Source organism: Ochotona princeps, chromosome 15, assembly GCF_030435755.1.
Source record: "Ochotona princeps isolate mOchPri1 chromosome 15, mOchPri1.hap1, whole genome shotgun sequence".
Lineage (NCBI taxonomy): Eukaryota > Metazoa > Chordata > Mammalia > Lagomorpha > Ochotonidae > Ochotona > Ochotona princeps.
The window spans coordinates 33,706,226-33,720,817 of NC_080846.1; the positions used below are offsets into that span (position 1 = coordinate 33,706,226).

General features: G+C 34.8%; 1 protein-coding gene across 2 annotated transcripts in view; it reads left to right on the forward strand.

The window, feature by feature from the left end:
• The window catches only part of PTPRQ (protein tyrosine phosphatase receptor type Q), a 191,777-nt gene that overhangs the window by 154,244 nt on the left and 22,941 nt on the right, over positions 1 to 14,592 (forward strand). For both annotated transcript variants that reach the window (XM_058673398.1, XM_058673397.1), the window contains 3 exons: positions 10,031 to 10,057; positions 10,711 to 10,792; positions 13,035 to 13,125. In XM_058673398.1, the coding sequence (XP_058529381.1) occupies positions 10,031 to 10,057; positions 10,711 to 10,792; positions 13,035 to 13,125 (200 nt within the window). The remainder of the gene's footprint in view (positions 1 to 10,030; positions 10,058 to 10,710; positions 10,793 to 13,034; positions 13,126 to 14,592) is intronic.

The following is a 14,592-nucleotide window of genomic DNA, read 5'->3' on the forward strand; positions in this document are numbered from 1 at the left end:
GGCTGTGGTAAAGAGTTCCTTTAAGCTCTCTGTATTTCATAGATTGTCCCGCCTGCACTTATGAACCGAAGAGAACAAGCATTATCAAAAGGTTTAAGGGTTGTTGGCTGGTTGGTTGGTTGGTTTGAGAAACGGTAAAAGGAGAGCAAGGACTTTGCAGATAGTTTAATATTGAGTACTTATGATTCAGGGAATTTAGGACTTAATATTTTTTTTTAAATTTTGTGGAAGAACTGGATTGATTACTTGGGATTGGCCAGCAGGTATGAGCTATCCCCCTCCCTACCTCTCTGTCTCTGTCTCTCTCTCTCTCTCTCTGCTTGTCAGATAACTAAATAAAAATAAACCCCAGGGATGACTTTGCTTGACCCTGACTCCTTACTCATTATTTATTTCATACTTCTCTATTTGTTGATATAGTCACATTCTCTGTAAAAAGGTGTAGAAGTAAAATATTTCAAACAAGTTTTCCTTTTTTACACATAGAAAATTAGTATATATCGTCCCATTAAAAGGATAATTGAAGATAGCATGTTCCAAGTTTTATACTTTCCAATCTTTTATGATCTGTCATTCCTGACAGTAAAACATAGTTGCATTTAATTGCACTGACACTTAGTAATATGCTTGCTGATTATAGAAATCCATTAAAGTAACCCAGCATTCACTCTTCATCTAAGAGATCTATTTTTTTTTGTCATAAATCATTGATATTTGAAACACTAAGACCAGAAACAATGTAAAAACTAATGGTATTATGGTTGGCTGTATGTGCAGATGAATAAAGCTTGTTTTTCAGTAAAGCTCAGTAGCTCTTCACTTGATTTTAAGGTTGCTTGGAACCCTGAATCTGTTTGAACTGAGAAAGTGGTGGCAGACTGCATGAAGATCCAGAGACTCTGAGTAATCTCCATAAACTCTGAGTACCTCCACTCTTTGTAACGGGCAGGAAGTATCTCAAATTCCATGCAATCTACCCAGCTGAAATATACCATTTCCACTTGAGTCTTAGGCATGTCATTTTACTTCTGAGTTTACCAAAGTTTTCACTTAAATTGAGCTTGCAATTATGTTCCATGTTCTCTGTCTTTACGTATTGATACACACACACACACACACACACACAAACACACACACACACACAATAACTAGGTAATCATTAAAACATCTTAGGGAGTCATCTTGTTGACAACATTTGGAGTTTTGTATTTCACCAAGTATTTAAATATTTTAAGTTCTCTGCCTATGTACTTATATTTTAAAATCCATCCTTGTAATTTTCGTGTGTGTAAATTCTCATTACTTAACTGGATTCCTGTGTTGTTTACCAAAGGATTTTCCTTTATAAGGAAAGCAGAAGTCAAATGTTATTACTCCTGAATTCCTTGATATCATTTAGAAATATGTAAAAATAGTGTTTAAATTTTAATCAGAACCTAATTATACATAAAAAGTGCACAATCTACAAAGTATATACAATATAAACTATATTTCTCAGAGATAATATTTGACATTATCTCTTTGATATAATCATTATCATTCATTCCATGCTTAACAAATGTGGGAATGATCTTTTTATGAGGCTCCTGTAAAACACAACCATTTATCTCACTGAATGAGCACTTCTTGAGGACTTACTTGGCAAAATCAACAGATATTCACAGGTAAAAGCACAGATCTGTATCTTTGAAATTGCTGAAAGTCATAAACCCTGTAGATTATCTTTGAAAAATTCAAGAATGACACAGGGTAACTCTCCAAAAAAGAATGACATTTAAAATAAAATAACCCAACAGAATCTTCACAAGGCAAAAATCTACCTTGCTTAACAAAAATTTTGTTTTCAGTAACTTCCTTTCACACTTAGATTTTAGACATTTGGTATGGGGATCAAATGAGGAAAAATAGCAAAATAGCATTATTTAATATTGCTGAGAATCTTATTGGATAGAAATTTAATTTTTAAAATCTCAAATAATTTCCCAGAAGTTCTGCTTATCATGTCATGCTAACTGTCCTATCTTAGTTGAGTGAATATAAAGACGCATTATTTTTAGTCAAGGTCCAATCCATTAATCATAAATAAAGTGAAATTTACAGCAAAGTTAATTGAACAGTTTGTAAAAATTATTATTTTTGTGGATTGTTTAAAAACTTTCTTTTTAAGCAGCTTTAGAAGTATGCATGTTGTGTCTTGTGTGCTCTGTTAAATACAGTTTTGTGTTCTCAAGAAATTATTTAAAACATTGTAAAATGTAAATCAAAATGTATTTTATGTTGTTATAAAATTTAGAAGTACTTCAATCTGCTTTCACATATGTAGTTTACTAACATAATAAATGCTGCTGCTTGTACTTACTCTGTTAAACCCTGCCTATAATGATCTCATTCAACATCAGTGTTTTCTTGTAGATAGGAGTATTCTACAGATTTTTAAAGATGATGCTGAGAGAGTTTAAATGGCTCCCAGTCTCAGATAGGTAGGAAGAATGTCATGATGCTAGCCCAGGCTTGTCTGAAGTACCAAAACGCACCTGGGATTGAGTATGCACGTGTTTCTCTTTAGCTCCAAAGCCTGTTCAAGGCGATCGGAGAATATGGACTCTCTTCAACAGACCGAGACCTCCATATTCTCCAGCGTCATCTTCCATGCTGACAGTGACTCTAAGAGAATAAATTGCATCTTTTCATTATTTTTTTCTCTTACAGCACAGCAAGAATATTTTAGTGTAAGAGAAGCTTCCAGAAGTGGGGAAAACTTCTGACAAGATAATTCTTATTTTATCTTCAAGAATTATATTATCTTTGGTGATAAATGAAACCCTATTTTAAATAGATTGTTTGAATTGCCATGACTCTTGGATACTTTGGGTCTTTAATTTTTCTCATGTCTTTAACTTTGCAATAAACAGCAAAAACATGTGAATTCAGATTGTAGAAGATATCCTGCAAGTAGAATGAAAATATAATGTTCGTGTTCAAAAATAACATAGTATGCACACTAAATAAATGATGGGTCTTTACTTCCAGATACTCTTCATTTTTCTTTAGACGCAAGGAGATATTTGTCATCCAGTAAGTCATCATGGTAATGCAGAGCTCTCTTGTGACTCTTTTGATCTTGTCAGGTGGTGTGTTCTATATTTTAAACTATGGAATATTGAGCACCTTCGTATGGTGTCATTTTTAAATTAAAAAAAATGCTTTCTGCTAACATGTCTTACTGCATGCTGTTTATATTGTAAAGTTAATCTTTTCAAAGAAAATACATTAACTCATAATGTGCATGAGAATTTGCTGTGTCCTTATGTCATGCGAGCTTTGAGAGTATGTTAACATTTCACCTGGATTTCTTCATAAACTTTTGTTCTATGATTACCATGACACAAGGACTCAATTCTGCATCTCACAGTGGAATCTGAATTCACACTTACTACAAACTCCTTTCTGTGGCCACAAAGATGGATGCATTTCCCATTCTCTGCTCTCCAACTCTCTGCTGTATTCATAGAGTAACATATTTTGTGAAACCTTCTGGCTCAAGCACTATTATGATGCCCAGAAATGTCATTTGTATCCTGGCATAAAATTGACAGGATCTTCTGAAGGTGGCATGGCAGTATGCTAGCAGTAGCAAGGAAGCCAACAAATGACTGAGTGCCTTGAGAAAATAAGTTTCTTCACAAAAAGGAAAGGAACAGAGGAAGACAGAGAATTTGTTTCATTTTAAAGTTTAAAGTTGAAGAAAGAGGAACAGCGTATATAAGTCATGGGTTGGATGGGCCAATGTTCTTAATGCACATTTGTACTCCAAAGGCAGGTAGCAGTTTGAAGGCATAAGTCATTTTGTTTTACTTTAAATTAACTAATTATGGAGTTCTCATTGACAGAATTTAAATAGTTTGATGAAAATGTATTCTCAGAGAAACTTTTTAATGCTGAATTAAAGATTTGTCAGAATAAGATACTTTTGAACTATAGATTTAATTGACAACACTGTGCATAGAATAACTACTACCAGCTAATACTCATCCTAGAATAAAATCCAGTAATTTTTGCTTTTGCTTTATTGCTTTAGAACCTTAGAAAAAGCACATCCATATTTACAAAACTGTCACCATTCTATCATCAGATGATTATTTTAGGAATCAATGCATATTATCCTGTTTGGTCAGTGTCTTGCCAAAGCTACCCTGTTGCATCAGCACCTTCATGGGACACCTCTATACAGGTGACCACCACCTCTGTAAAGGTGGAAGCAGGTTGAGTCTTCCGAGTCCAGTTTTGGAACACTGCCTCTAGACTGCAGCAGAGGCTCAGTGCTACTGGCCTCCCACATGGCTATACCCCAGAGCTGGTAAAATTGTCTAACTTCCCTGTGGATGAGTTTATGGTTCACCGAGAACATCAGTTGACCTTATCATGGCTGTCAGCAGTCTCTTCTTCAATCAGCTGCTTCTTGGACTGTTGCCCTTGAGGTAGCTAAGTTGCACCTATGGTTTTAATTTAGAATACGCAGATGACCAAACGAAACATCTGGCAAGAATTTGTTTCTGAAATGTTTGTGTGACAAGGCACGTAATAACGAAAATTGGACTGCTGTCACATAAGTGGCCATGCCTTGAGTTGTTGACATCAGGTACTCTTGTACTCTATGTAAAAGACTACATCTTGTCTGAATAAAACATCTTGCAGCTGAGCACCTATACTGTGGTGGAAATGGTAGACCTTGTCTGCAGGAACTGCTCTTCAGGTTGCCTCAGCCCTCTTTAAACCTGTTCATCCTTACTGATATGAGGACACATGACAAAGTGCTTCCCATTTGACTGTCTGGTTCCATTAGGATTCCTATGCCTTATCCTCTCTAATTCTAGGGCTATGTTTCCCTTTGTACGGTGTGTACAGTGATGTTTTAGAATCAGGCACATTGCACCAACTGCTGGTTAAATACTATTTTTAAGTTAGTTTGAGGATCACTGATGCATAATTGATGACTCAGTAAAATAGGACAGAATCTAAAAAGATTTTTAATAGCCTAGATGAGAGATGACAAAACTTTAGATGTTGTTAAAAGAATTACAGTAGGTATTGTAAATTTATGAGCAATTAGAAATGCAATGAAACATACAAAAGTTCAGCCAATATTATATACAGTTCAGAAATAGTAATACTTTTACCAAGAAAAAAGATTTTTTTCCTCTAACTTTAGTATTTGAATAGTTAGTCCACATTCTAGTGAACCAATACATATTTTTCTAGGAGGGCAATATATTTGAAGTTCTGTTCTTTTTAACCCAACTTCACTGGTTAAGTAGAAAAAATAAAGTGGTTCAAGTTGTCTCACACTGCTGGTGAGGCTGATTTAAGCTACTCATCTACAGGTTATCATCTGTGGCTCTCTATTAGGACTATATTTTAATTCCCTGTAGATTTCAACTAATTGACCTTGAGAGAAAGCTGATTCTCTGTGACAATATGGTCTTCAATCACCACTGCCAACATAAATAAATGGTTTCTCTCCAGATCCACCAAGAGTAATCTGAGTGGAATTTAAGTTTTTGATAGACTTTAAAGAAATCAGCCCAGATGTGAAATAATAGCCGTTTCAACAAAAAGGCATAGGATTAAGCAAGCTAAGATTCGTGTAATACAATGTTTAGCCTTTTATATTGGAAATGGCCAGTTATCTTACTGAAATCTGGGCGATTCTCAAATTGATATATCCACTAATGAACTGAATATATTTTGACAGTAATGTTGACTATTGTAAATAAATCAATGCTTTGTGTAAAATAGTGTTTCATTTAGCATTTCAAAAAATATTTGAAAATGTTCATAGAATTTTTCTACTTTGATTTATGTGAATATTACCTTGGATCATTTGACTTAAAAATAGCACTTCTGAAATATGCTGAGGTTTATATATATTAATATATAATATAGTTATAATTATACTATAATTATATCTATGATCATAATATATAATACATACTATATATTATAGATTAATATATATTTATATATTGATGTGTGTTTATAATACACGTCTAAATAATTTTGTTTCAAGGAATTTAATTGGCTAAACACTGTAAGGCAATTTTTTCCATGTTTTTCCTCTCTAATCTTTCAAAAATAAATTGTCCAAATTGATTCATCTATTTAAAAATAAAAATTAAAAACTTCATAGAAGAATAAAATTTTGCAATACAGTGAATAACTAAAGGATAAAGACATTCAGAGAATATGAGGGTAAGAATCAAAGTAATTAAATACTACAAAAAACAAGGAGAAAGTATGATTTTGTTATAAATCAACTAATTTTTAACAACATGTATTTTCAGTGTGTGTCTAAATAATCATTTCAAGATTTCATAACCGTGAAACAAACCTCAACTGAAATTTTGTTAGAATGTAAGTAGTTGAAGCCTTGCATTTATATAAACACAAATTTGCAGAATAGATTCTATAAAATGATTAGGGTTAGATGGAGAATGATACAGATGTAAATAAAGCCAAAGCATAGTTCATCACTTTTTTTCCAACAATTGATGCCTGTTTCTTATTGCTTAGAGAGGCAAGAGTGATTTTATTTTGCATATATCTCACAGCCTACTCAAGTGCCTAGTGCTTGTTAATGTCTAATGGTTGCTGATGTGATAGAATTTTTTTAAGACTCAGTGTTTATTGATAAGTTGACTAGTTATTTTTTAAAAGCTTTAAGTTAGGACATCCTCAGAATATTATTTTTTACTGTAAGATTTCATTCAATTCAGATATTCTCTCATAATAAGCAGTACATTTTAGTGTTACCTTGGTGTTAATGTAACCACACTTTGTTTCACAGTAATTTATTATTTTCAATGAGCTAAATCGTAAGAAGTGATCCAAGTGTTAATACTCTTCTGAACCTCAAGTTTCTTTGAACCTAAATGCAGATTACCATAGCTCATGTACTTACGTAACCATAGCATAGTACAAAAGGTGTTTTGTCCTTAGAAACTTGGGTGGCTGGAACTGGGAAGGACTGAACCAGGAGTCAGGAACTCAATCCAGGTTTCCTGTCAAAATAATTGCCCTAGTGTTTGCTTTTTATGTTAACAATGTTGTTAACTTTATTGAAGTATAACTTATATGCAGCAAATTTCTAAAATTCCAAAACAAAGAAATGGAATGAAAGAAAAAAGTCACTTAATTATGTTTGAGCTGAAGATGAGAGATAATAAAAGGCAACAAGTGGTGCAGACACGTGGCAATGTAGTTAAGATGCCCCTTGGGGCACCAACATCCCATGTAGTGCTTTACTTGAAGGTCCCACTCCACTTCGCGCTAACATAGCCCCTGGGAGGCACGAGGGAATGGGTCAAATATTTGAATCTCTTCCACCCAAATGGGAGACCCAGAGGAAATTTCTGGGTCCTGGCTTTGGCTTTGCTCAATGCTGGGTGTTATGGGTTTTGGGAGAATGAACAAACAGATGCAAGATTTTTTGTTTTCTTCCTTTGCCAGTCTCTCTCTCCTTCTTTATCACTTTGCCTTTTATGCAAAAATTATTTTTTAAGTTTTCTTAAAGAGCATAGAAAGGCAGGCGTTGTGCAATGGCTCTTGGAATGCTTGCATTCCCATGTTGGAGTGCCTGCTGTCGAATTCTGCCTCTACTTCTGATCCTGTTTCCTGCTAATTCACACCCTGGGAGGCAGCACAAAATGGCTCAACTGCATGGGTCCCTGTTATCCACATGGGAGCCCCATGTGGAGCTTCTGCTTCCTGGCCCAGACTTGGCTGCAGCAGCTATTTTGGGAGTGAACCAATACATGAAAATCTGTTTCTTCTCCCTATTGTCATTCTCATTCTCTCCCCCCTCCCTCCCTCTCTCCCCCGCCTCCCTCTCTCCCCCTCCCTCCCTCTCTCCCCCTCCCTCTCTCTCCCCCCTCCCTTCCTCTCTTCCCCCCTCCCTCCCTCTCTCCCTCTCCCTCACTTCTTCCTCTCCCTCACTCCCTCTCCCTCACCCCCTCTCCCCCAGTCCTCCTCCCTTCTCCTTTCCCCTTCCCTCTCCAGTTCCCTCTTTCTCTCCTCTGTCACTATGCCTTGCCCCCCATTACCCCGCTTCCCCATTCTCACTCCCTCTGCTATTCTACCTTTCAAATATTTATTTATTTATTTTTACTTTTTTTTATTAATTATTATGCATTATGTGACAGTTTCATAGGCTCTGGGAATAAATAGAAGGAACAGGGTGTGCATTACCCGTTTCTTAATTATTTCAATGTGATCATATTTAAGGTGTCTTAGAGAGTTCACAAATATAAGCTGACTCATTGAATGACTTATAATGACTGTTTAGAAACTAGCAGCTATTTTAGGTTCCATCTAGTCCAGGGCTGCTTAAGATGGTCCTGAATATTCTGGAGAAATAGGGTTGAAGTGTCTTCTTCAGTAGATATACAATAAGCCCGTACAAAATCAGAATTTTACATGTTGAATTTCACCAGTCACAAGTGGACTAATGTTCTCTGCCACTATAAAAATGGTCTACATGCAGTTAATTTCATTTTCATGTAATAGCAGGGCATTGGATCTGCTAATTCAAATGTTATTCTCATTTGTATATTAAACGGTGTTAGGATCTGCCTAGCCAAGCTCTTTCCTTTCCAATTTTTAAAAAGTATAGTAGCATAGGGAAATCAGACCACCAGCTATTTAAGGAGAGCTAGATGGTGTGAGTCCTATCTGTTAACTCTTTGCTGTTAAAGGTCTTTATTCATCTAGTTAGAGTGGAGGATTCTGTAGCCTTGTTAGAACTACTCCAGGGTCTTTGAGAAGCTTGTTAGCTGCTCAGTCACTTTCAATTTGTTACTTGCAGACCATGTTTACTAATAGGATATTTTCCCAGCTTATATGGTAAGATACTGAAAGGTATCTATGCTTGGGAAAATTCCTGTCATTCTGTTGCAATATTCCAGCATTTTTCTCCAATCTCTTTATTATAGTGATATATACTATATGTTGTTTATTTCATGTTTCATAGTGACCTCTTTGTGACCATTTTCATAATCATTGCACATTTTTAATCCAATTATTTTATCTTTTGAAGAAAACTCTTAGCACTTCAAGAATATAGTTAAACCATTCCTAGTATTATTTGGAATTTAACATTTTGTAAAAAAATCAAATACTTTCACTTTATTAAATTTCATGATTTTGTTGGCTTTTGCAGTGTTAACGTGTTGTGCATGACAAGCCTGTGTTAATGATGTGTCATCTCTAACGTTGTGTGTTTTGTGTAATCTGTTTTGCTGTTACAAATTATTTAACTTTTTGTGAATAAGTTGTCAAATGATCTATTACAAAAGATATATTTAAATTTTATTGTATAATCATAAACATTCTTAAAGGAGTTGGATAATGTCATTTTTCATAGGTTAATTCTTTGTTTTGTTACTCATTGAATAAAGAACATATTTTTAAAATCAACATTAACTTCTTAAGAACACTAGATAATAAGCAGTGTTTTTTGCATTTAAAAATGTTTTGTTTTATGATATAGTTCCTTAGGCTCTGGGGTTGCCTGTACCCTTCCCCAAAGTCCCTCCGCCACATCCTCATTGATTTCCCCTCTAGTTTTACAATGGATGTCCTTCGTGAAGTCACAAGCCCGTCATGCTGTTATTGAAGTGTTTCCCGGTAATGTAGGCATGGACATTGTCACAGAGTCCACCATCTTACTGTTAGGATGTATTCAGTTCTTTCACTGGGAGTCCATTTTTGGTCTGTATGGCCTGATTTTAATGTAGTATCCCAAATGCCTAACTCTTGTTTTTTGCTAGCAGGAAGAGCTAAATTAATTGGTCTTATTTAAATCGAAGTAATATAATTTCAAAAAAGCAATAGTTTAAAATAGCAATTATGTAGTTATAAGCATTGTATATTATATATTCCTAATTTATTAAAACTTTACAATTTTATCTACAACTCTTTCAGAATGAACTTTCCCCATCAACTCACAATGCATTTAATACAATTTTTGTTGCAGGTTACTTAGTTATAGAAAATCCATCAAGTAAGTTTGTTAAATATTTCTTCTTTATTAGAATACCAACTGTAGATTCTCTCACTCATTGAGTCTTAATGTGTGGTTCCCTTTTTTGTATGTTTGTTAAAAAAAAACCTCCAAGTTGGATATAAATCATAAAAGCGTGACTAATTGCACGGTAACTGGAGAAATGCTTTCTCTCTCTCTGGGGTGAAGCCTGCATGTCTGTATTTTAGCTTGAGAAGTAATACGGGGATATTTAAACTCCTTGGGGTTTAAAAACCATGCCATTATGAGAATGAGGTCACTGCAATATTTTATATCTTCTAAAACCTTATAATGTATGAAATGTTTTCTGTATGACAAAGAAGTATTATGTGTTTTAGGAATCAAGGATAACTTTATACCCTTATATTTACTTGAAAAACTTTATTAAAATATTAGATCTTTTTTTTTTTTTTAAGAAAAAACACTGGAAAACAAAGAATTTTCTATGGAAGTGAATTTTAAGGGGAAATGTTACTCTTGTCACTAAAACGAAGTCACTTTAAAGGGCAGTGTTTGTGATTTCTGAAATGTGCAGTGTGTTCTTTTAACTTTATAACTTAAGCATGTACCCAAGCTAAAAGAAAATAATACAATCCATCTTGACTCCATTCTATACCTTTCTTTACTTGGAGGCCAATAAACAAGAAATCCTTCCTGCAACATGTTGAAGAACTGTGCACAAACAACAACCTAAAGTTTCAAGAAGAATTTTCGGTATGTTACCAGCAGTTGTCACAACACTGCAAGACCTCCGGTCGTTTCACGTGTCACATTTCATGTCCATTTTAAGCATGCCAGGGCCAAGAAGGACTCTGGCCTTGATAATCAATACCCAATTACCAGGTTCATTGTTTGGATAGTAACGTTACCCTGGGCAGCCTCTGCTGCAACCTGATTGGAACTGCTCACCTACTGTGTCAGAAAGGTGTTCAGAGCCTGCCAGGGCAGCCTGCCTCCTGCTTGCGGATAGCAGTGCCAGTCTAGACGCATGTGCATACCCCTGCTTCCCACTCATGCTTCTTAACTATGCAAATGTGCTGTTAGAGTTAATTAGTTTAAATACTACATGGTTGCCACCTTAGTTTACGTTGGTGATCTAAATGTGAGAACAAAGCTTGATATTTCTAGGAATTATAAAAGTAATGCTATTTCTAAGACATTTTGAAAACATGTAAGAAGCAAATGAATAATGTTTAAGTTTTACAAGGCCAATTTTTAAATTACTGTGGGATAAATATTGTAATATTATGGAGAGATTAAGCCTAGGAACTTGTCACTTTAAAAATTTTAGAAGTTGGGAATAATTTTGTTAAGTTGTTGTTATCAATTGAAATGGTTTTAAAGCAGAAGGTAGATATTGGATTTGCAGACAATTTACAACTTGTAAATACCTTCCCTTAGGTGATTATATGTGTAAATAAAATAGACTGCTAAATGTCACTAACATTTTCATTTTTTTATTTGTGTTTTCATGGACCTCAAAGTGTGTGAACTTAGGAAACAAAGAACCGAGCAATTGGCTTAAATAATTGAGAATTATAACGTTTCAGTCTCTCAGGGAATGGTAACAAAATGTGAGAAGATTAATGGTATTTCCTGCAGCTTTTTGGTTATGCTTCTTAAGAAATATTGGTCTGGACTTAACAAAATCAGTAGTACCATAAAATTCTCCTTAGCATTTAAATAGTGAGAACCCCATTTTTCAAGAGCAAAACTTTAATGTCATTAGAATAGGAGTGAATATAATTGTATTATGCATGACTGAGTAGACAAAATGTTTTTTAGCAAAAGTATTTTCAGATATTGAAAAAGGCTTTAAACTTTTTTCAATTGTATGTTAAAAATTTTTTTGTTTTTGAAAAAACCTCTTATCCTAATATTTTAGAAGTATTTGTAAGGCAGAATAATAATTATTATTATTATGCTGTGATAAGAAATTTATATTTATACGTGTATTTGATAAATGTTTAAATTCTGTCATATTCTTTTATGACTTAAATATGAGTGCCTACTGTGGGTAGATACTGTTTCTGGCACATTAATATTTCCAGCTCAGTCTTCTCTACAAATGCCCAGTACCGTGACACATGGATGCTATTCTAGATTCTATATTTGGTTAAGAATTTTCACCATCAGTACCACAACGTCCAAATTTAGATGTTCTTGTGTTGTTTTTTTTTTTTTTCTCCTAATGCGTACCTACTTTCTTCTTGAGAGAAAAGGGAAAATTGCCTGGTTAAAACAAATAATTTGTAATTATATTGAAAATTCCTTAAAAATTAACATTGAATACTTTTTAAGGAATTTAGCAATGTGAGTTTTCTGAAATAGAGAAAACTGAATATCAGGAATGCGAATTATTAGCTCAACAAAATATTGAACACATTTCATGTTATCTCCTCGACTATGTATTTCAAAGAACAAGGTAGATGTATAAAATCATGATATGTCACTAAAAGGACAGAGATCTTCTTGAACCTTTGTCTCTGCCTGATAATTCCCAATCGCCCCATTGCGTTCTGCCACGGATCTAACAAAACCTACTGAGACCAGGAATTGATCTTTGACATCTTCTCAAACTGACCACTGTTGTACCAATTAATAGGCATGAAATCACACTGCTCAAGAAAAAACATCATTGAATTACCTTCTGCCTAGTAAGTGGACATTAAAATATTAATAGCGGTAAATGTGTATGTGATGCAGCTTTTTGTAACCCATGGAAAAGGCTCACCAACATAGCTGTCACATCTTGGGGCAACAGTCTCATCATCCAACTTTACACAAGATATTTATGGTGAGAAGTTAAACTCACTATTGTTAACTTGGTCTTCTTTCCACTGTTATGACAGCTGTATTTCATTTTTAAACAAAAGACTTTAAAGAATTTTGTATTCTAATACAATTTTTGTTTATTTCCCATAAACTTAAACTTTGCGATGGATTTATTTTGCAGGAATTACCCAAATTTCTTCAGGATCTCTCTTCAACTGATGCTGATCTACCTTGGAATCGAGCCAAAAACCGCTTTCCAAACATAAAACCATGTATGTACACTTAATTTTCCTTCTTTCACTGTGAAGTACCTTCAAATGACAGGTATTTTTAACTTCTGTTACATTCTTTAGTGTATTTTATTGCATTTAATTGTCAGTGGCTTTCATATTATATCCTGTTTCATTGACATTTATTAAATCTAATGTGATTTGACAATTTGCAGCTCATTCATATAAGTTTCATCTGTGCAAGTGCTAGGAACCCTAGATCTAACCATTTTTTAGCTTTTTAATTTTTTGCAAAGAATGAACCTGTTTGACTTTTTCCTATAAACTTAGTCCTAATTGCAAAGAGAAAGGTCACATTGAACTTTGTGCTTTAGTTTCTCTTAAGAGCAAAACAGTGCTTTCCTATGGAGGCTCAAAAACATGGGGGAATATTCATTGAACATTTCAGTAAGTATGTGCTTACAGAAGTGGTCTTACAAAGGACAGAGGTATGCCTATTGAATAAGGGATAGTTTCAGTAATTGGATCCCTGCTCTGGAGTTAGGAAACCTGGATTGGATCCTGGCTCTGGACTTCATATGCTCCCCACTCCAGCCATTGAGGACTTTTAGGAAATGAGCCAGAGGATCTCTTTCACTACCTAACTTAAAAAAAAAAAAAAGACTTTATTAAAAATAGAATTGACAGGGCCCGGCGGCGTGGCCTAGCAGCTAAAGTCCTTGCCTTGAAAGCCCCAGGATCCCATATGGGCGCCGGTTCTAATCCCAGCAGCTCCACTTCCCATCCAGCTCCCTGCTTGTGGCCTGGGAAAGCAGTCTAGGACGGCCCTATGCATTGGGACACTGCACCCGCGTGGGAGACCTGGAAGAGGTTCCTGGTTCCCGGCATCGGTTCAGCGCAGCACCGGCCGTTGCGGCTCACTTGGGGAGTGAATCATAGGACGGAAGATCTTCCTCTCTGTCTCTCCAGCTTTCCACTAATAATAAAATCTTTAAAAAAAAAATAGAATTAACAGAAGTTATGGGAATTTCCAAGTTTTTATTTTTTAACAAATTTTTTTCAGACTATTTCATGTTTATTCAATGATATTCTGTGAAAATAATGGCCATAATCTGATTTAAGGTTTGTGCCAATTGAATGATTAATATGTATTTCCAACTGCATTTGTAGCTACATTTATATCATGTGTAAAATCATTCAAATACATCTTACTTCAGAGTTGTCTAATTTAACAACATGTAAAATTTGAGACCTTACAAATACTTTAATGTGACTTTTCAGTCCTATAGTGTTAAAATCTCAGTATATTATTGTCTAGATTCTTCTTGCTATAAAAAATTCATGCAGTTTTAGGATTTTTAAAAATTTATTTAAATTGGAAAGTCAGATATACAGAAAGGAGAAACAGAGAGTAAGATCTTCTGTCCGATGATTCACTCCCCAAGTGGTCAGATCGGCCGGACTTGAGCTGATCTGAACCCAGGAGCCCAAAGCTGCTTCCAGGTGTGC